Source organism: Pygocentrus nattereri, chromosome 5, assembly GCF_015220715.1.
Source record: "Pygocentrus nattereri isolate fPygNat1 chromosome 5, fPygNat1.pri, whole genome shotgun sequence".
Taxonomy (NCBI): Eukaryota; Metazoa; Chordata; class Actinopteri; order Characiformes; family Serrasalmidae; genus Pygocentrus; species Pygocentrus nattereri.
Window position 1 is genome coordinate 33,333,033 of NC_051215.1, and position 20,449 is coordinate 33,353,481.

General features: G+C 40.2%; 2 protein-coding genes across 6 annotated transcripts; both read left to right on the plus strand.

Annotated features, from left to right (window-relative positions):
* The first annotated feature begins 3,897 nt into the window (after positions 1 to 3,897).
* On the plus strand, positions 3,898 to 15,998 carry LOC119263482. 5 transcript variants are annotated; one of them, XM_037538521.1, is made up of 16 exons: positions 3,898 to 3,918; positions 5,180 to 5,288; positions 5,816 to 5,978; positions 6,105 to 6,297; positions 6,715 to 6,810; positions 7,134 to 7,241; positions 7,869 to 7,976; positions 8,604 to 8,711; positions 9,340 to 9,447; positions 10,076 to 10,183; positions 10,811 to 10,918; positions 11,545 to 11,652; positions 12,280 to 12,387; positions 13,018 to 13,119; positions 13,625 to 13,693; positions 13,990 to 15,998. In XM_037538521.1, the coding sequence occupies exons 2-16, from the start codon at positions 5,186 to 5,188 to the stop codon at positions 15,466 to 15,468; spliced, it is 3,069 nt and encodes a 1,022-aa protein (XP_037394418.1). In that variant the 5' UTR covers positions 3,898 to 3,918; positions 5,180 to 5,185; the 3' UTR covers positions 15,469 to 15,998. The 5 variants fall into 5 exon arrangements, with proteins under 5 accessions (XP_037394418.1, XP_037394417.1, XP_037394420.1 ...); XM_037538520.1 differs by lacking the exon at positions 3,898 to 3,918 and adding an exon at positions 4,167 to 4,245; XM_037538523.1 differs by lacking the exons at positions 3,898 to 3,918; positions 11,545 to 11,652; positions 12,280 to 12,387 and adding an exon at positions 4,167 to 4,245.
* LOC119263483 lies at positions 15,571 to 19,608 on the plus strand. The gene is made up of 4 exons (XM_037538525.1): positions 15,571 to 15,998; positions 16,085 to 16,159; positions 16,766 to 16,903; positions 19,262 to 19,608. The coding sequence occupies exons 1-4, from the start codon at positions 15,590 to 15,592 to the stop codon at positions 19,477 to 19,479; spliced, it is 840 nt and encodes a 279-aa protein (XP_037394422.1). The 5' UTR covers positions 15,571 to 15,589; the 3' UTR covers positions 19,480 to 19,608.
* Positions 19,609 to 20,449: the final 841 nt, after the last annotated feature.

Below are 20,449 nucleotides of genomic sequence, written 5' to 3' on the forward strand. Positions count from 1 at the left end.
ACACGTATTCCAAATATGGTCAGATACCGCCCACTTCCTGGTCCCCATTAGGAATGATTTCAGCCAAATAAAGACATTTTCAGTGTTAAAGGTGCCAATCCACACTGTGGACAAGAAAGAAGAATATTTGCAGGCGATGCCACCTGAAGAGCTAAGACCTTGTGAAGATGAGCAAAAGTGAAACACAAGGTAAGCACATTTGTATGACAAACCAGTATAGATAGATAGAGAGATAGAGATAGATAGCGAGAGATCACTTTTAATACAGAATAAAGAGGGAAATTCTTCTATTGCAGCAGTACAAATACAGTGTAGAGAAAAACAAGCCCAAAACAGGGGCAAAAGTATTGCTGTACACTATTTACAGATGCATTAATTGAAGTAAAGATTAATAAAACAATAAACTAAAACAACAATAAATAAGTGTTAAAATCACATTCATGTTATGCAGTTGATAATGCAGTGGTGCATGTCCCCTCCAGTAAATGAACCAAGTGACTGTAAATGATAACCCATGTTAACAGTTGTGCAGTATCAAATATTCACGGACGTATAACCAGTGTTCAACCCTTAACTTAGTTAAATAGCTCTAATTATTCTGCAAAAGAGCTAGTTAGCTGTAATTAACTATAGCATCTGGGTGTAAGCCTCAGATGTTTTATTACGTTTCTCCAATTAGTTATTATTATTGATATTGTGAATAATATTAGCTAGTTGCATGTAATTCAATGTGAGTTTATGCAAATCAAAAAGACACAATTTTTTTTAAAGAACTTTCACCTAATTGATTGCATACAGAGGTATGTGAAATTTTAGTAATTTTCTGGCCTTTATAATTTTATGATTTTTATTTCACTATGATAAATTCAGAATCACTTTTACTATATTTCCAAAAGTATTTGCTCATCTCCTTCATAGGCATATCAGCTTGAGTGACGTCCCATTCTTAATCCATAGGGTTTAATATGATCTCGGCCCACCCTTTGCAGCTATAACAGCTTCAGCTCTTCTGGGAAGGCTTTCCACAAGGGTTAGGAGTATTTATGGGAATTTTTGACCATTCTTCCAGAAGCGCATTTGTGAGGTCAGACACTGATGTTGGACAAGAAGGCCTGGCTCACAGTCTCCGCTCTAATTCATCCCAAAGGTGGTCTATGGGGTTGAGGTCAGGACTCTGTACAGGCCAGTCAAGTTCTTCCACACCAAACTGGCTCATCCACGTCTTTATGGACCTGCTTTGTGCCCTGGTGTGCAGTCATGTTGGAGCAGGAAGGGGCCGTCCCCAAACTGTTCCCACAAAGTTGAAATTGTCCAAAATCTCTTGGTGCTAAAGCATTAAGAGTTCCTTTCACTGGAACTAAGAGGCTGAGCCCAACTTGGTTTCAGCGGTGCAGCTGGTAGCTGCAGCAGCCACTTCGGGAACAACAAAATGGTGCTTGTGCTTTTTGCTACTTTGGTTTACTGTTTGTTGTGTAACCCCACCAAGACAAATCATCATGACTGCTTCACCGTCTACCTACACCAGAGCCTGCTACAGCTGAGAAACCAACCACAGTCTCTGCTCACAAACGAACTGTGGGAAGAGCTGTGCGAACTAGGCCTGGTATGATCCACGGCACTGCATGAGCCTGCTGGCAATGCACAAGAAGGCAGAAGCAAGGCAAGTGCTGTTCAGCTCAACGGCCTGTTGTGCTTCCTGTGAGGACAGAGACGTGAGTTGAGCGGTAAGACTCAAGGAGTGGGCCTATGTGTTTACATCAATAGTGAGTGGTGTAAAAACGTGGCGCTAGTCTCCAGTCACTGCTCACTGCTGGTGGAGTTTGCGATTGTCAGAGCCAGGCCTTTTCATTCGCCTAGAGAGCCGAGTTCGCTGTATATAATAGTGGTGCATATAGCTCCCAGTGCTAATGCTAAGGCCGCACTGAACAAGCTGTTCAGTGCAATCAGCGACCTCCAGAACACAAACTCAGACAGTTGCCAGTGATTTCAACCATGCCAATCTGAAGTCAGTACTCCCCAAATTTCACCAGTATGCAGACTTTGCAACCTGTGGGGCTCGCGTGCTGCATCTTGTTTACACAAACATCCCCAGCGTGTACAGGGCTGAGCCCCGCCCCCCACTATGGCTACTCAGACCACATCTCTGTGATGCTCATCCCAGCATACAGACCGCTCATCAGATGTGCCAAACCAGACCAGAAGCAAGTGAGAACCTTGCCACCAGGAGCTCTCTCTGCTCTTCAGGACTGTTTTGAGCACACTGACTGGGAGATGTTCAGAGTAGCAGCTACTACCGGTGACTCCATCAACCTGGAGGAGTACACAGAATCAGCGACTGGCTACATCAGCAAGTGCGTTGATGATGTTACAGTCTCCAAACTCGTCACAAGTCACCCCAACCAGAAACCATGAATGACTGCAGAGGTGTGCATGCTGCTGAGAACCCAAGACAAGGCTTTGAAGTCAAGGGACAAAGCAAGCCTCAGGGTGGCAAGAGCCAAGCTCTCCCAGGCCATCAAAGAGGCTAAGCGCGCCTCCTCAAAAAAAATCCATGATCATTTTCAAAACACTGCTGACACACGGTACATGTGGCAGGGCATCCAGGCCATCACCAACTACAAGTCACCTCCACCTTCTTATGACAGTGATTCCTCCCTTTCAGACATGCTTAATAACTTCTGTGCAAGGTTTGAGGCACAGAACGGCATGATGGTAAGGAAAACCACACCTCCTCCAAGTAAACAGGCACTGTGTCTGTCCACTGCTGATGTGCGGAGAACTCTACATAGAGTCAACCCATGAAAAGCACCAGGATCCGACAGCATACCAGGCAGAGTGCTCAGAGAATGCGCCGAACAGCTGGCTGATGTTCTCACGGACATATTCAACATCTCTCTGAGCACTGCAGTCGTTCCGATGTGCTTCAAGTCCACCATCAACATCCCTGTGCCAAAGAAGCCTCCAGTGTCCTGCCTCAATGACTACTGTAACTGTGAGATCTCAGTTAGTCAGGATGGGTAAGAACACCTCCAGCACCACCACACTGAGCACCAGTGCCCCTCAAGGCTGTGTGTTTAGTCCACTCTACTGATGGCAAAGTACAGCTCAAATCTCATCATCAAGTTTGCTGATGACATGACTGTGGTGGGTCTGATCAGCAAAAATGACAAGTCAGCATACAGAGAGGAGGTGCAGTGGCTAACGGACTGGTGTGGAACCAACAACCTGTCTCTGAATGTGGACAAAACTAAGGTGATGGTTTGGGAATTGCTCCACCTCGGATTGCAAGACCCTACCGTGTATAGTGAGGACAGCTGGGAAAATCATCGGGGTCTCTCTCCCCTCCATCATGGACATCTACATCACACGTTGTATCCGGAAAGCCACCAGCATTGTGGACGACCCCATCCATCCCTCACAGGGACGCTTTGCATTGTGCTTCGTGGTGTAAAGCTTGGATGCAGCTGCTCGGCCATGGAAACCCATTCCATGAAGCTCTCTACGCTGTTCTTGAGCTGATCTGAAGGCCACATGAAGTTTGGAGGTCTGTAGTGATTGACTCTGCAGAAAGTCGGTGACCTCTGTGCACTATGCCCCTCAGCATCCGCTGACCGCTCTGTCATTTTACATGGCCGACCACTTCGTGGCTGAGTTGCTGTCGTTCCCAATCGCTTCCACTTTGTTATAATCCCACTGACAGTGGACTGTGGAATATTTAGTAGTGATGAAATTTCACAACTGGACTTGCTGCACAGGTGGCGTCCGATCACGGCACCACGCTGGAATTCTCTGAGCTCCTGAGAGCGACCCATTCTTTCACTAATGTCTGTAGAAGCAGTCTGCAGGCCTAGGGGCTCGGCTTTACACACCTGCGGTCATGGAAGTGACTGGAACACCTCAATTCAATGATTTGCAAAGGTGACTGAATACTTTTGGCAATATAGTGTGTGTGTATGTATGTATGTATGTATGTATATAAACACACAATTATACATTTACATTTTAGTGACTTTAAGTGAATTCATAGAATACACATAAAACCACAGATTTTGACCTAGAGTGCTTTATAGAGAAATGTAATACAATTAACTTTCTTTTTATCTGCGCGTTACGTTGGCAGACTTTTAATTTGAAGCCACGTGTACCTTCATCATTAACACAGCTGGCATTAAGCTGTACATTCAGCAGATAGAAGTGATTTAAAGCCCAGAGGTCAGCAGGCAGGGAGGCGTTGAGAGGTGTTCAGTAAGTGTCCAATGTTTCTGTGAAATGTACCGAACCGAACCCGGCAGAGTTTTGCGTGTTATGGAGAAACACGTTCATAAACCTTTCTCGTGGTAAGAATCGTGCCCTGGCTAAAGTGGGCTGAAGATGGCTTCCGTTTCGCCAACGTCTAGTTCGAATTTTGCCGTTCCACCTTAAGCGGTGCAGCAATTACATTATGGCGCCTCAGTTCTTATAACATTAACTGCCGCTTCATTTAAGGTGGAGCGGGCCAGTTCGAAACACAAGCCAGTTCCAACCTCGCGGTTAAGCTCTTAATCCCTTCCATTCCCGGCAGCCGCGGCTGAAGTGGTTTGTGCCCTACGACGTTAAAACAACATATTTCGGCGTTGGAGCATCAGCAAGTAACAAAACCGAAGGGAAAAAGTCAAAGCACTGAAAGCTAAACCGAGCTAAACCAAAGTGAGAGCATTGGGCCAGCTATTTAACTGAGCTCGAGGTCTTAGGCTACTACTTTTTACTGCACAGACCAGGTTGACTTTGCAGCCCAATTTCATGGTGTCATTCACTTTACTAGGTTGTTAAAAACAAACAAACAAATAAAACATCTTGATTATAGTTTATTTCACAGCTATATTTTATATAGATATTGGCCCTGAGTGATTTAACACTGGGCATGGTAAACCAGAAGCTGGATTATACAAACCTGTTTTTACACTGAACTCTACCACATTCCCATTTTTGTTTTATATTTGAGTTTCATATGTTACTCAAAGGCTTTTCAGAGGTGGTGGCCTGAAAAAATGAGAAATCTTGAAAGTATGCAGTTCCTTTGCTGTTGAAGTATCTGGGTATAAGAAATAAATTTTAAAAATCATATATAGGTAATCATTGTAAAGTTCTCAATCCTTAATTAAATCCATTGATAACTAACTTGTGAAATATTTCCCTGCAGTTTGAAATGCCACCCCGTATCAGTCCCCTTAAGGATGCAATTCAGCACGTTGTTTCAAAGACAGACAAAACATGCAGACTAGAGGTGAAATACATCAATGCAGTGAAAGGTAAGGTGGTGTCTGATAGATTTATTAGTTAGTAATTATTAATCTAACACTGGTTGGGTGATATACCAGTTCATGTGGTTTACCAGGTGAAACTCTTTTTAAGGTATTAGTTTTGTCATTACTTTTATACCAGTGTGCATGTAAATGCAGATAACACAACATACAAACAGTGCAGACCTCACTGACTCCCTCACCTCTTGTGTAGTGAGCTGCAGTAAAAGTCAGTCCTTTGTGGTAGCCATTAATGTAAATATACTAAACTGTGATATACACCAAAAGCATCAGTAATCTTAATTATACCATGATATAAATTGTTGCCCATACCGCCCATATGAGCATCTGATGCAAACCTTCAGGGTACATTAAATAGGCACTATATTGCTGTCTATCTCAAATGAGCGACCATCTGTTGAGGTCAATTTTTGTGTTTTTTTTTTGTGGTTCATATTACCATAGACAAATGAATAATGGTAGAATAGAGAAAAGTTTTCCTGTTTTGTTGAAAATGTTTTTGTTGTGTTTTACAGGACGTGGTGTATTTGCAAAGGGTTCAATTTGCAAAGGAGATTTTGTTGTTGAATATAGAGGAGATATGATAAATGATGCAGAATCCCAGAGAAGAAGAAAACTTTACCACCCGTCATGTGCTGCATTTATGTTTGCGTTTAAGTGGAGAGGGAAAACATGGTGGTAAGATTTCAAGTTGTTCCTAAACTACACTCCTTATACTGAACTATACTACGCTAAACTAAGTGATACTCTAATTTTGGTGTAATATATTGTGTAAGCCCTTTTTTATGTTTCCATCTTTATAAGTATTGATGCCGCTAGAGAAGATGGATCATTTGGACGGCTAGTTAATGACGAACACCAACATCCAAACTGTAGGATGAAAAAAATTGACGTGAATGGAAAACCCCACCTTTGTTTGTTTGCCTTGAATGACATCAAAGAAGGAGAAGAAGTAACTTATGACTATGGAGGTGAAGATTGCCCGTGGAGAACAAAGGTATGTTGCACAGTACACAGTAAACAGAACGGCTATCAGTGTTTCAGAATGTATTAAATAACCTTGTGCTTGAATTATAGTTTGAATAAATTAGAAATATGTTTGTCTCTATTACTTTGAGAAAAAAATCTGCATAACAAAATACCAATCAAAATACCAATTATTTTAGATTAGTGAGTGTGTTTACATGCACTTAATAATCTGATAACTGCAGAATAACAGACTGTGTCAGTAACTGATTCACTTTGTGTACATTTAATAATCTGATAATTGCAGAAAATCAGATTGTGTCAGTATCTAATTCAATGTGTTTACATAGTCTTGAATAATCAGATAATGGTGAAACTCTGGATCTGCATGAGTTAGACAGGAATCGGATTTCTGCTTTATAACTAATTCTTATTAAAAATGTTGCAGGTGGGTGAAGAAACAGCTAATGATGCAAATGTAGAGAACTCCAACCATCCCTTCCATTTAAAGACTGGGGATGAACATAATGTGAAAACTCAGCAGGTATAATAACAATTTTAAATCAAATGTTTAATTGCATACAGATTATGTAAAACAGTGTGGTTGGTTAGTGTAGTGGTTAACACCTCTGCCTTCTATGCTGTAGACTAGGGTTCAGTCCCCGCCTGGGTAAACACCCTACACTATACCAATAAGAGTCCTTGGGCAAGACTTCTAACACTGCCTTCGCCTACTTGTGTAAAATGATCAAATGGGTTAGGGTTAGGGTTGAATTTTAAGTCGCTCTGGATAAGAGCATCAGCCAAATGCCATAAATGTAAATGTAAACAGAAACAGAAGCATATCACTAAAAACTGCCTTTATAGATAAGCAGCATACAAGCTGATACTATGGCGGCATGCAACTTCGGACGGACCCTCCTCTCAAAGTCTCAGATGGATGATGCTACTGGTCCAACCAACACTACTCAACAGGTACGTTCATGTTCATAGCTTCAATTTGACCTCTACAGTCTTTCTTTGTCAAGTTTTTTTAGTTTTATTATTTTAAGCATCGAAAAGGAGGAAGAAATTTATTTAGACTATGATCTAGTGTGAGGCAGTAGACCCAAACACAATTTAATGTTGTATGTCCAGTAGCTTAGTGGTAGTGGGACAGGTAGAGCAGATTTGAACTTTCACAGGGATTTTTATCTTGGTTAATTATCACTCTATTCTGGACGCTCACGATGTCCCCACAACACACCTTCAGTCAGTGTGTGAGCAGAAGGTGTGTTTGAATGGATCGAAACAGCGTTTGAAAACTTGGATAAAAACTGGTCCCCACAAGTAACTTTAGCATAGAGTGTGAAAGGTGCCCATAAAACCTGTTTAGGGTGTGTAAAGGTGGTCAGAGCTTGGCTGGGCAGAAAGAAATTTTTTATGATTTTACTTTTTTTTTCTCTGAAGTCTGGTGTATGTTGCCATGCATCTCCTCTAAGAGATTTTGTCTGAAGAAGTAGTTAGTCTTTTTGTCTGTCATACAGCATTTTCATCAGATTGATTTTTGTTTCTATATTTTAGTTTTCTAAAATAGTGTCTTTATGAAATATGCATTTACAGATAAGCAGCGTTACAGATAATGCTATGGTAGCGCACGACTCCCGTCCTTCCCACCTTTCAAAGACTCAGATGGATGATGCTACTGGTCCAACCAACACTACTCAACAGGTACATTCATGATCATAGCTTCAATTTGACCTCTACAGTCTTTCTTTGTCAAGTTTTTTTAGTTTTGTTATTTTTAGCACCTAAAAGGAGGAAGAAATTCATTTTGACTGTGATCTAGTGTGAGTCAGTAGACCCGAACACAGTTTAATGATGTGCATACAGTAGCTTAGTGGTAGTGGGACAGGTAGAGCAGATTTGAGCTTTCACAGGGATTTTTATCTTGGTTAATTATCACTCTATTCTGGACGCTCACGATGTCCCCACAACACACCTTCAGTCAGTGTGTGAGCAGAAGGTGTGTTTGAATGGATCGAAACAGCGTTTGAAAACTTGGATAAAAACTGGTCCCCACAAGGAACTTTTGCATAGAGTGTGAAAGGTGCCCATAAAACCTGTTTAGGGTGTGTAAAGGTGGTCAGAGCTTGGCTGGGCAGAAAGAAATTTTTTATTATTTTACTTTTTTTTTCTCTGAAGTCTGGTGTATGTTGCCATGCATCTCCTCTAAGAGATTTTGTCTGAAGAGGCAGTCAGTGTTTTTGTCTGTCATACAGTATTTTCATCAGATTGACCTTTTTTCCTATGTTTTAGTTTTCTAAAATAGTGTCTTTATGAAATATCCATTTACAGATAAGCAGCATTACAGATAATGCTATGGTAGCGCACGACTCCCGTCCTTCCCTCCTGTCAAAGACTCAAATGGATGATGCTACTGGTCCAACCAACACTACTCAACAGGTACGTTCATGTTCATAGCTCCGTATAGAGTTTTACAGTCTTTCTTTGTCACGGTTTTTTTAGTTTTGTTATTTTTAGCACCTAAAAGGAGGAAGAAATTTATTTAGACTGTTATCTAGTGTGAGTCAGTAGACCCGAACACAGTTTAATGATGTGCTTACAGTAGCTTAGTGGTAGTGGGACAGGTAGAGCAGATTTGAACTTTCACAGGGATTTTTATCTTGGTTAATTATCACTCTATTCTGGACGCTCACGATGTCCCCACAACACACCTTCAGTCAGTGTGTGAGCAGAAGGTGTGTTTGAATGGATCGAAACAGCGTTTGAAAACTTGGATAAAAACTGGTCCCCACAAGTAACTTTAGCATAGAGTGTGAAAGGTGCCCATAAAACCTGTTTAGGGTGTGTAAAGATGGTCAGAGCTTGGCTGGGCAGAAAGAAATTTTTTATGATTTGACTTTTTTTTTCTCTGAAGTCTGGTGTATGTTGCCATGCATCTCCTCTAAGAGATTTTGTCTGAAGAAGTAGTTAGTCTTTTTGTCTGTCATACAGCATTTTCATCAGATTGATTTTTGTTTCTATATTTTAGTTTTCTAAAATAGTGTCTTTATGAAATATGCATTTACAGACAAGCAGCGTTACAGATAATGCTATGGTAGCGCACGACTCCCGTCCTTCCCGCCTTTCAAAGTCTCAGATGGATGATGCTACTGGTCCAACCAACACTACTCAACAGGTACGTTCATGTTCATAGCTTCAATTTGACCTCTACAGTCTTTCTTTGTCAAGTTTTTTTAGTTTTGTTATTTTAAGCATTGAAAAGGAGGAAGAAATTTATTTAGACTGTGATCTAGTGTGAGTCAGTAAACCCGAACACAGTTTAATGATGTGCATACAGTAGCTTAGTGGTAGTGGGACAGGTAGAGCAGATTTGAACTTTCACAGGGATTTTTATCTTGGTTAATTATCACTCTATTCTGGACGCTCACGATGTCCCCACAACACACCTTCAGTCAGTGTGTGAGCAGAAGGTGTGTTTGAATGGATCGAAACAGCGTTTGAAAACTTGGATAAAAACTGGTCCCCACAAGGAACTTTTGCATAGAGTGTGAAAGGTGCCCATAAAACCTGTTTAGGGTGTGTAAAGATGGTCAGAGCTTGGCTGGGCAGAAAGAAATTTTTTATGATTTGACTTTTTTTTTTCTCTGAAGTCTGGTGTATGTTGCCATGCATCTCCTCTAAGAGATTTTGTCTGAAGAAGTAGTTAGTCTTTTTGTCTGTCATACAGCATTTTCATCAGATTGATTTTTGTTTCTATATTTTAGTTTTCTAAAATAGTGTCTTTATGAAATATGCATTTACAGACAAGCAGCGTTACAGATAATGCTATGGTAGCGCACGACTCCCGTCCTTCCCGCCTTTCAAAGTCTCAGATGGATGATGCTACTGGTCCAACCAACACTACTCAACAGGTACATTCATGTTCATAGCTTCAATTTGACCTCTACAGTCTTTCTTTGTCAAGTTTTTTTAGTTTTGTTATTTTAAGCATCGAAAAGGAGGAAGAAATTTATTTAGACTGTGATCTAGTGTGAGTCAGTAAACCCGAACACAGTTTAATGATGTGCATACAGTAGCTTAGTGGTAGTGGGACAGGTAGAGCAGATTTGAACTTTCACAGGGATTTTTATCTTGGTTAATTATCGCTCTATTCTGGACGCTCACGATGTCCCCACAACACACCTTCAGTCAGTGTGTGAGCAGAAGGTGTGTTTGAATGGATCGAAACAGCGTTTGAAAACTTGGATAAAAACTGATCCCCACAAGTAACTTTAGCATAGAGTGTGAAAGGTGCCCATAAAACCTGTTTAGGGTGTGTAAAGGTGGTCAGAGCTTGGCTGGGCAGAAAGAAATTTTTTATGATTTGACTTTTTTTTTCTCTGAAGTCTGGTGTATGTTGCCATGCATCTCCTCTAAGAGATTTTGTCTGAAGAAGTAGTTAGTCTTTTTGTCTGTCATACAGCATTTTCATCAGATTGATTTTTGTTTCTATATTTTAGTTTTCTAAAATAGTGTCTTTATGAAATATCCATTTACAGACAAGCAGCGTTACAGATAATGCTATGGTAGCGCACGACTCCCGTCCTTCCCGCCTTTCAAAGTCTCAGATGGATGATGCTACTGGTCCAACCAACACTACTCAACAGGTACATTCATGTTCATAGCTTCAATTTGACCTCTACAGTCTTTCTTTGTCAAGTTTTTTTAGTTTTGTTATTTTAAGCATCGAAAAGGAGGAAGACATTTATTTAGACTGTGATCTAGTGTGAGTCAGTAAACCCGAACACAGTTTAATGATGTGCATACAGTAGCTTAGTGGTAGTGGGACAGGTAGAGCAGATTTGAACTTTCACAGGGATTTTTATCTTGGTTAATTATCACTCTATTCTGGACGCTCACGACGTCCCCACAACACACCTTCAGTCAGTGTGTGAGCAGAAGGTGTGTTTGAATGGATCGAAACAGCGTTTGAAAACTTGGATAAAAACTGGTCCCCACAAGGAACTTTAGCATAGAGTGTGAAAGGTGCCCAAAAACCTGTTTAGGGTGTGTAAAGATGGTCAGAGCTTGGCTGGGCAGAAAGAAATTTTTTATGATTTTACTTTTTTTTTCTCTGAAGTCTGGTGTATGTTGCCATGCATCTCCTCTAAGAGATTTTGTCTGAAGAGGCAGTCAGTGTTTTTGTCTGTCATACAGTATTTTCATCAGATTGACCTTTTTTCCTATGTTTTAGTTTTCTAAAATAGTGTCTTTATGAAATATGCATTTACAGATAAGCAGCGTTACAGATAATGCTATGGTAGCGCACGACTCCCGTCCTTCCCACCTTTCAAAGACTCAGATGGATGATGCTACTGGTCCAACCAGCACTACTCAACAGGTACATTCATGATCATAGCTTCAATTTGACCTCTACAGTCTTTCTTTGTCAAGTTTTTTTAGTTTTGTTATTTTTAGCACCTAAAAGGAGGAAGAAATTCATTTTGACTGTGATCTAGTGTGAGTCAGTAAACCCGAACACAGTTTAATGATGTGCATACAGTAGCTTAGTGGTAGTGGGACATGTAGAGCAGATTTGAGCTTTCACAGGGATTTTTATCTTGGTTAATTATCACTCTATTCTGGACGCTCACGATGTCCCCACAACACACCTTCAGTCAGTGTGTGAGCAGAAGGTGTGTTTGAATGGATCGAAACAGCGTTTGAAAACTTGGATAAAAACTGGTCCCCACAAGGAACTTTTGCATAGAGTGTGAAAGGTGCCCATAAAACCTGTTTAGGGTGTGTAAAGGTGGTCAGAGCTTGGCTGGGCAGAAAGAAATTTTTTATGATTTGACTTTTTTTTTCTCTGAAGTCTGGTGTATGTTGCCATGCATCTCCTCTAAGAGATTTTGTCTGAAGAGGCAGTCAGTGTTTTTGTCTGTCATACAGTATTTTCATCAGATTGACCTTTTTTCCTATGTTTTAGTTTTCTAAAATAGTGTCTTTATGAAATATCCATTTACAGATAAGCAGCATTACAGATAATGCTATGGTAGCGCACGACTCCCGTCCTTCCCTCCTGTCAAAGACTCAAATGGATGATGCTACTGGTCCAACCAACACTACTCAACAGGTACGTTCATGTTCATAGCTCCGTATAGAGTTTTACAGTCTTTCTTTGTCACGGTTTTTTTAGTTTTGTTATTTTTAGCACCTAAAAGGAGGAAGACATTTATTTAGACTGTTATCTAGTGTGAGTCAGTAAACCCGAACACAGTTTAATGATGTGCATACAGTAGCTTAGTGGTAGTGGGACAGGTAGAGCAGATTTGAACTTTCACAGGGATTTTTATCTTGGTTAATTATCACTCTATTCTGGACGCTCACGATGTCCCCACAACACACCTTCAGTCAGTGTGTGAGCAGAAGGTGTGTTTGAATGGATCGAAACAGCGTTTGAAAACTTGGATAAAAACTGGTCCCCACAAGGAACTTTAGCATAGAGTGTGAAAGGTGCCCACAAAGCCTCTTATATTTTTGGTGTGTAAAGGGTAGACAGGTCTTGGCTTGACATAAAGAAATTCTTTGTTTTACTTTTTTTTCTCTGAAGTCTGGTGTATGTTGCCATGCATCTCATTGTAGAGATTTTGTCTGAAGAAGTAATAAGTCTTTTTTCATGTCACGCAGCATTTTCATCAGATTTTTTTTTTTTCTATATTTTCATTTTCTAAAATAGCATTTAATATGAAATTTCCATTTACAGACATGCTGCATTAAAGTTAATACTATGGCGGCGTGCAACTCCCATCCTTGTCTCCTGTCAGAGATGGATGATGCTACTGGTCCAGCCAACACTCCTCAACAGGTACTGTAGATTGAATTCTCCAGTCTGTCCTTGTCACTTTTTTGTTGTTTTGTTATTTTAAGCATCTAAAAGGAAAAAGGCATTTAATTGTAACTGTGATCTAGTTTGAGTCAGTATACCTGCGCACAGCTTAATGTTATGAGTGGTATTGGAACTTTTCCAGCAGATTTGAACTTTCACAGGGATTTTTATCTTGGTTAATTGTCATTCTATTCTGGACACTCACGACGTCCCCGCAACACACCTTCAGTCAGAGTGTGAGCAGATAGTGTGTTTGAAAAATTGGACTGGTTCCCACAAGGAACTTTAGCATATAGTGTGAAATATTCTCAGAAAGGTTATTTTGTTTAACATGTATGAATGCAGAGCTTGATTGGACAAGAAGAAATATTCTGTTATGAATTTGATGTTTTTCTTTGTTCATTTTTTTTCAAGTAATATGTGTGTATGTGTCTCTCCAAATAATGGTGTTAAATGTTATTTATTTTGTTTGTTTCATTAACAGATTGTGACATGTTTTGAAAACAAAAATGAAGTTTTTGTACCAAGACTGAGACGGACTAAGAGTGTCATAGTAAGTTTTCAATTAAGTGGCAAAACGAAGATCTGAGGTTGTATTTACAACTTCAAACAACAACCTTTTTCATGATCAGTTATTCAGTGTGTTGAATTATTCATTGATAAATCATTTGGTCTGTAAAATACCAACAAACAGTGAAAATCCATGCAGTACTTTTTTTTGTACAAGAAGTAAAAAATCAACCCTTATACAATTGTCAGAATAGTTGCTGATTTACTTGTCAATTTACTGATAAACTGTTTAACTAATTGTTGCAGATTTACAGATTTCTCATTATTTTTGTTTTTTAGATAAAAGACACAGATCTTGAAAATTCTGATGAACTGTATGATTCTACATCAGAGGGTGAAGATGATTCTACACCAGACAGTTCAGATAATTACATTCCAGATACTACTTCTGAAAGGGACAGTGATGATAGCCTTAAACCAAAATATAAGTCTCATGATGATTTACTGGATGTCTATGGCTCAGTGAGTTCCCCTGTCTGTGACTCCACAACTTCAGACAAAATGATCTCTGATAGGCACAGACTTACATCTGAAGTGTCTGGATCAGATGAAGAACCATGTTCAAGTCAGAATGTAAATGACAGCATTGTTGTTGGTGCATGCACAAAAAAAGGTGGGAAGAGAGTGTACAACAAGAGACAGTATTGCTTGTATTGCTGTATCCCTTATGCTAAGATGGCAAGGCATCTTGAACATGCACACCAAGATAAATCTGATGTGGCTAAAGCTTTAAGCTTTCCAAAGGGTTCCAAGGAGAGAAAAACCCATCTAAACTACATTCGCAACCGAGGAAACTATGCTCACAATGCTGCTGTCATGGAGTCAGGAAAGGGAAAACTAGTGCCATTTAAACGTCCACCTAAAGAAGTGCAAGGAAATGACTTCATGCACTGTGCATACTGTCAAGGACTTTTTACAAGAAGGGTGCTATGGCGACATGTGCGCAGTTGTAGACTTCGACCTGGATCGGTTGCCCCCAAACCAGGAAAGAACCGTGTTCAGTCCATGTGTACATACACAGGGCCTGTACCTTCAACTATTAGTAAACAACTGTGGGGAGTAATCAGTGCCATGAATCCTGACCCAATTACAGATATAGTAAAAAATGACCAAGTCATTATTGATGTTGGGCAGCACTTGTTAAACAAAGGTGGAACATCAGCCAAAAATCAACAGTCTGTGCGAGAGAAGATGCGAGAAATGGGAAGGCTGATTCGCAATGCTAGAAAAGTCACCACCTTAAAAAAAATGGAAGACCTCATAAATCCAAAGAAGTACATGGAGACTGTCAAAGCTGTCAAGTTGACATGTGGGTATGACAGTGAAACAAATAAGTTTTTGATTCCATCACTAGCAAACAAACTTGGGAATACCCTGGTTAAAGTAAGCAAACTCTTAAAAGCTCAGGGATTAATCTCAAACAATGACAAACTTGTGAAGAATGCCAGTGAGTTTCAGGATGTTCATCAGGAAAAGTGGAATGAACTGATCTCGGCTACAGCTTTGAGGAACATCAGGGAAGCAAAGTGGAATGTGCCTACTGTCATGCCCTTTACCGAAGATGTCCAAAAAATGCATGCATATCTCACTCAAGTGCAAGATGAGTGGTACAATTCACTCTCTGAAAGTCCCTCTACAAAGGCCTGGATGGAGCTGGCAAAGGTGTGTCTGGCCCAGATCATACTTTTTAACCGGCGCAGGGAAGGAGAGGTGGCAAGCATGCCCTTATCTGCAATATTCATCAAGAGACACTTCTGACCCACATGTGGATGTGGACTGGGCGCTCTCTGAAGTGGAAAAAAAACTCTGCAGACACTTCTCAAGGATTGTTATTAGAGGAAAACGCGGTCGCCCGGTTCCAATTCTTCTGACTCCAAAAATGCTGGGTGCGTTAGAACTCCTTGTTAAGCAGAGAGAGGCTTGTGGGGTTCTAAAGGACAATGGTTATATGTTTGCAAGACCAGAAGCTATGACACATTTCCGAGGTTCAGACTGCATTCGTGGCTTTGCAAAGGCATGTGGTGCAAGGTGCCCCGAGTCGCTAACATCTACCAGACTGCGAAAGCATGCTGCAACCCTTTCAACAGTCCTGAACATGACAGATACAGAGATGGATCAGCTTGCCAATTTTCTTGGACATGATATAAGAATCCATCGTGAGTTCTATCGACTACCTGAGAAGACGCTGCAGCTCGCCAAGATCAGCAAAGTTCTAATGGCACTGGAGCAAGGAAGATTAGCAGAGTTTCATGGCAAGAACTTGGATGAAATTGGGATAGATCCAGATGGTGAGTTATTTGACTTTCATTTGTTTATTCTCTATTCCTTTTTGTTTAATCACATTGTTAAGCTATACTTTGTATATGTCTCACAGAAAAAATTCTGGACAGTGATGAAGACACGAGTGCACAGGAGGAAAAGCGTTCATCATCAACATCTACTGTTGATGGTATGTTTTGTCAGTAAATTACTGTTGAAACAGTATATTTTGCCTCTATCGTGATAAACTTAATTTCTTGCTTTTTATTGTAAGTCCCAACACATAGGAGTTTCAGCTATTATTATATAGTTATTTAGCTAACTAATGGATAATGACAATGATTTGTTGTCATTATAGTGTAATATAGTTTGTCAAATGTGCATATCTTTAGGATATGGAATGACTGTAAAAAAAACAAAAAAAACAAAAACAGTGATGTAAAAAAAAATCAAACATAATTAATGGGATACTTAAATCAAACCTACTGTAATTCCATGACAGTCATACTTTCATGGTTAGGTCTGTTTTTTGTCTAAACACTTTTAGCTGTCTAGACTACCCAGGTAAACTGAGTGAACTTGAGCCGGTTGGCACTTTTTGTCGTGGCTTTTTATTGTACACTGATTATAATAAAAAGAAGATGAATATACTTATAAAATTTATGCTTTAATTGCACAATTATGCTTTAATGGTTTAATGCACTTAAATGCACTAACTATAACTCAAACATCCTTAATGTATTGTCAGCATTCTGAGGCATTTTGAAATTATTCGATTATGAATTAATTTCTATAGAGCCATCAGCAGAAGAGTCACTTTCTCCCACCAAGAAGAATGAAATGCCGCCACCACCACCACCTAAGAAATACAAACGACTATCAGATGAAGATGAGACACCTTCAAGATTCGGTGCTATGAGGCATTCTTCCAAAGGTAATCTCTTTACACATTTTTATTTTGTATGTTAGAGACATACTGTCAGTGTATGAATTAAACTAGAAAATGCTGTGGCAGCCACATGGGAATATAAAAAGACTGCCCACCTTTGAATCACTGACCACCTGACATCTGCTTGTAATTTTATTGGTGCATCAATACCATTTTTTTCCAGACTTAGCAAAAGTACATGTTTCTTAGTACTTGCCAATACTGATTTTGCCATACAACACCATAACCTCCTTAGAATTGTTTAGTTCTTAGAGAGAATGACTGCATGTGCATCTGAGTTTATGTCTGGTGGGAATCTGCCAAGGAGGAACGCTTAAGGTTACAGACGGATTTTGGTCTGACTCTCATGGAGTCTGCAACTTTTCTCTGTGAGAGCAGAACCTCCTTCACTGCCAGCTGGTGTCATTTGTTCATTTGTGCAGCAGTGCACACTTGGCTTATGCCACAAGGTATCAGCTGGTATTGGATTTTGATAACAGTAAATTTTTTTGAGGTCAAGTACAAGTTAATGAGCATGGTATCGGCTGGTACAATGTTATTGATTATATTATTGTGTTATTGATGCATCCCCAGTAATTTTGTCACTGAAAAATTAAAAATCTGTGCTATTTAAATTTTTGTTACTTTTCTCTGTAAAGGCTAAAAAATGAGCAGTACAGCAATTTACAGATTTCACAAACTGTTGCTCACTCATTAAACCAATCATTAACACAGTAACAGAGGGAGTTCTTTAACCAGGTACACTATATTGCCAAAAGTATTCAGTCACCAATCCAATCATTGAATTCAGGTGTTCCAGTCACTTCCATGGCCACAGGTGTATAAAGCCGAGCCCCTAGGCCTGCAGACTGCTTCTACAGACATTAGTGAAAGAATGGGTCGCTCTCAGGAGCTCAGTGAATTCCAGTGTGGTACCGTGATCGGACGGTATGTGCAGCAAGTCCAGTCGTAAAATTTGCTCACTGCTAAATATTCCACAGTCAACTGTCAGTGATATTATAACTAACCGGAAGTGACTGGGAACGACAGCAACTTAGCCACGAAGTGGTCGGCCACGTAAAATTACAGAGCAGGGTCAGCGGATGCTGAGGTGCGTAGTGCTCCGATGGACGAGTCTGGGTTTGGCAGTTGCCAGGACAACAGTGCTTGTCTGGCTGCATTGTGCCAAGTGTAAAGTTTGGTGGAGGGGGGATCATGGTGTGGGGTTGTTTTTCAGGAGTTGGGCTTGGCCCCTCAGTTCCAGGGAAAGGAACTCTTAATGCTTCAGCACCAAGAGATTTCATGCTTCCAACTTTGTGGGAACAGTTTTGAGGACGGCCCCAGTGCACAAAGCAAGGTCCCTAAAGACATGGATGAGCAAGTTTGTTGTGGAAGAACCTGACTGGCCTGCACAGAGTCCTGACGTCAACCTGATAGAACACCTTTGGGATGAAGTAGAGCGGAGACTGCGAGCCAGGCCTTCTCGTCCAACATCAGTGTCTGACCTCACAAATGTGCTTCTGGAAGAACGGGGACCTGTCAGAAATTCCCATAAACACCCTCCTAACCCTTGTGGAAAGCCTTCCCAGAAGAGTTGAAGCTGTTATAGCTGCAAAGGGTGGGCCGAGATCATATTAAACCCTATGGATTCAGAATGGGCTGTAACTCAAGTTCATATGCATGTGAAGGCAGATGACCAAATGCTTTTGGCAATATAGTGTATTTATGTGCTCACCAATTTCTGGGCAAAAGCATTCACCTACTTAATAAAATCCATACTAAGTCAGCTAATGCTGTTTTTGTTTTTTATTGTTTCCCTTTTAAGATGTTTCCATAAATACCTTTATGGTTTGAACACTTTGCTGCCGAATTGTTGTGCCCAACTGCTTTAAGTGGTTCTGTTCTGTATGCACATGGATCTCAAGATCACAGTGCTCAGAAATCCATCTGTAGTTGTTGGTGGGGTTACTTGAATCATTGGTAGAGTCTTCTAGGTGCTTGAAATGGGACTCGTAACAGTAACTGTTCTAATACTTAAAATATTAGCAATAACTAGCCCCTATACCAACTGCCAGTGCTGGATGTTCACAGAGGCTCGAGCAGTTTAATGAGTGGATGGATGCATAGTATTACTTGTACTTGCAGTATTACTTATACTGTAAAAGCAACACAACATGAAGTAACTTTAATATCACCTGAAATCATTTTTAACAAAGCTAAAGTTGATACTGTACTGTGCTGTAGCACTGTATTTTAGAGGCTTACATATGTACTGATATAGGATTAAAACTTCAGATCAGAATTCCAGCTCAGAATCTTCCTTATCCTTTCAATTACAGATTTGTTTTTTCTGACCGCTTTCAGGTAAAGCTACCCAGAAGAAGAAAAGACCCTGGAAGCAGACAGAGGTGCAGGCGGTGGAAAGGCACATGAATCGATTCATAACAGCTTGCACTGTACCAGCAAAGAGTGACTGTGAGAGGTGCTTAAGGGCTGAACCAGAAGCTCTTAAAAACCGGGACTGGCAGAACCTGAAGTTCTATGTTTACAATCGCATTACGGCCTACAAAAAGAAACTGTAGCATACATAATGTGAAGATTACCAACTCTACGGTATGGTCATTTTTGTTTCTCATATTTCAGCAAAAAGGTGGAGCTTATTTCCTGTTGTTTTAAAAGCATTTCCACATTTTGTTATTTTGTTCTGAAGTGAAAAAAAATAGCAAAAAATGCTAAATGTTTATTGGCAAATGTTTTTAGAAAAGAATCATTTGCACCAATCAGGCATAACATTCTGACCACCTCCTCGTTTCTACACTCACTGTCCACTTTATCAGCTCCACTGACCGTATAGTTCCACTCTGTAGTTCTACAGTTACAGACTGTAGTCCATCTGTTTCTCTGATACTCTGTTACCCTGTTCTTCAGTGGTCAGGACCCCCATGGACCCTCACAGAGCAGGTACTGTTTGGGTGGTGGATCATTCTCAGCACTGCAGTAACACTGACCTGCTATGTGAGGGTAGATGGCGTCCTGACCCCTGAAGAACAGGGTAAAAGGGGGTAACAGAGTATCAGAGAAACAGATGGACTGCAGCTATACAGTAAGTGGAGCTGATATAATAGACAATGAGTGTAGAAACAAGGACATGTGGTCATGTTATGTCTAAAGATTTTATTTGTTTTTTTTTCTTTTTGTATGCGGAACGCCTTTGAAAAAAGTTGGGCAAAAAGTGAAATTGAACTTATTAAAATTTTAATTCTGCAATTTAGATGTGTGTAATGTCTTCAATGAGCTTCAGGTTCAATTAGTAGATAGCAATAATAGTTGTATTACAGTGATAAACAGTAGCAAACTATGACTCAAACTTCGGCTCTCTGACCCCCCTTCCCACATCTGAAGAAAAAAAAAAAACAGTCTCGTTTACGGTGTCCTCTCCAAAAGTGCTGCAAAAGTTAAGAAACAAAAATTAAAATGATAGTTCAGCTTCAGAATTGCAACGAGCAAATAGCACAGAGAGGATTATCACCTGAACTAAACAGCTAATTTCTT